The 1,749-nt window shown below is 40.7% G+C and overlaps 1 protein-coding gene across 1 annotated transcript in view; it reads right to left on the reverse strand.

Moving 5' to 3' along the window:
* Positions 1-1,080, reverse strand: part of LOC102306051 (sodium/glucose cotransporter 1-like) — a 26,105-nt gene extending 25,025 nt beyond the window's left edge. Inside the window, exons 1-3 of the mRNA XM_042228481.1 lie at positions 1,038-1,080; positions 841-945; positions 643-748 (exon numbers count right to left, since the gene is read on the reverse strand). Of these exons, the coding sequence (XP_042084415.1) occupies positions 643-748; positions 841-936 (202 nt within the window). The 5' untranslated portion in view covers positions 937-945; positions 1,038-1,080. The remainder of the gene's footprint in view (positions 1-642; positions 749-840; positions 946-1,037) is intronic.
* Between the last annotated feature and the right edge of the window lie 669 nt (positions 1,081-1,749).

The following is a 1,749-nucleotide window of genomic DNA, read 5'->3' on the forward strand; positions in this document are numbered from 1 at the left end:
GCACCAAAGCTCTTGTAGAAACAAACAAACAAATGAACAAAATATGTTCTCCTTCATTTCTGTCAAACAAAGTTGTATGACACGTTTCCAGCGGTTAGTATCATGGTTGCTAGGCAACCTGGGAAGCGCGACGGAGACTAGACCGTCCCATACAGACAAACTTGCCGTTTATTTTGCAAATCGAGCTCAACACTGCCCCTAGCGTCCTGGAGCACTTCCTTGTGTTTTGGGGTTTGCATGTGCTTTGTCTGTAGGGGCCACCGTATGTAACTACTCATTCTTTAAAACTTGTAATTGTGGATGTGTTGTTACAAAACAGCAACAGAAGGCCAATTCAGGCTTATCCTAGTTCATGGCAATTAACCACAGCAACTCAGCAAAGATAAACCAACATTGAAGAAAGAGAGCGATTGTGTGTGTGTGTGTGTGTGTGTGTGTGTGTGCGCGCGCGCGGTGCGTGTGTGTGTGTGTGTGTGTGTGCGTGTGTTTGTGGCGTGTGTCTACATCTCCACGTACGGCTTTGAGAAGTCTTTACCCCAGTCATAATATAACTGTAGATATTGCTTCTTGGGTAGTTTATGAGGAAAATGTCGGTTTGTAAGTTCAGTAAAATAGGAAATGATTTTTTCCCTGTGTACAAACCTGTGACAGTGTACAGTGCCGTAATCGCCAGAAGTGCAATAACAGCGAGGTAGATATTCAACCCAAGTGCCTGTTGGATAAAAATTGCACCAGACAAAATATCGGCCTGAATGGGGAGAAAAAAAAGTAGGATTTCATTTAGGATCATCCAAAACAGGCACAATAGAAATATTCTCTGCTTTTCTTTCAGGAACTTACTGAAATTTTGGTGAAGACATACAAGAGAAGGGAGAGAAGAGAGAGATAAATGCGAATGCGCTGTCCTCCGAACCTCTTCTTCAAGTACTCAGGCATGGTGATGATCTAAATACATCCACAAAACATGAGATTTTACTCATTAATCATTGCTTATTTAGAAAGGGTAAATAAATATATATATGAGGGCTTTTGTTTACCCCAGCTCTAATGTAGATGGGCACAAAGATCCATCCCAGGATAACAATCACAAAAAGAGACTGAAACACACAAGAAATATGCAATAATCAGGAACTCTGTTTCCTTTCATCCTTTTTTCCTCTGCACAATGGAGCGCTCATAAAAATCAGTAAACCAGGAGCTGACATGAACTGATTCAGTATCAGAGGCGAGAAATTCTTCTATATAACAAGTGATAATTGATGAGTGGCTCAGGAACAGTTACTCACATTCCATTCAAATCCACCAATGGCTATTCCTGCAGCTGCGCCAGTACCAGCATTCCTACAAATGGACACTGCCAATATTGCTGGCAAACAGCGATGCTCCGATCTGTGGAGAGCACAGTTCAATCTGTCAGTAGGTCTATTTGTAAATTAAGGAGACTTCATTCAAGAATCAACTTGGTTATGCTTTTTATGTTAGCCCACATCTCAGTATATTGTATAAATTGTAAATGATTTACACATTTGATTACTCAGAAGTAATGATGATGATTTGTTAATCTCATATAACCTCATAAATCATATTTATATGGGACTTTACTAGTCTTAATCTCTGTTCAAAACTAGACTTTTTGTAGCCCATCCATCGCCACAGTTGGCGAGGGGCTATTGCCAAGCACATGCACTGTCATGCAGAACTCTGTCACATCTTTTGCAAGGTCATTGTCACAGTACCAGAGAAAGTGTA

The sequence above is a fragment of the Haplochromis burtoni genome, unplaced genomic scaffold, assembly GCF_018398535.1.
Source record: "Haplochromis burtoni strain Fernald_Lab_line unplaced genomic scaffold, NCSU_Asbu1 Contig_325, whole genome shotgun sequence".
Classification (NCBI taxonomy): domain Eukaryota; kingdom Metazoa; phylum Chordata; class Actinopteri; order Cichliformes; family Cichlidae; genus Haplochromis; species Haplochromis burtoni.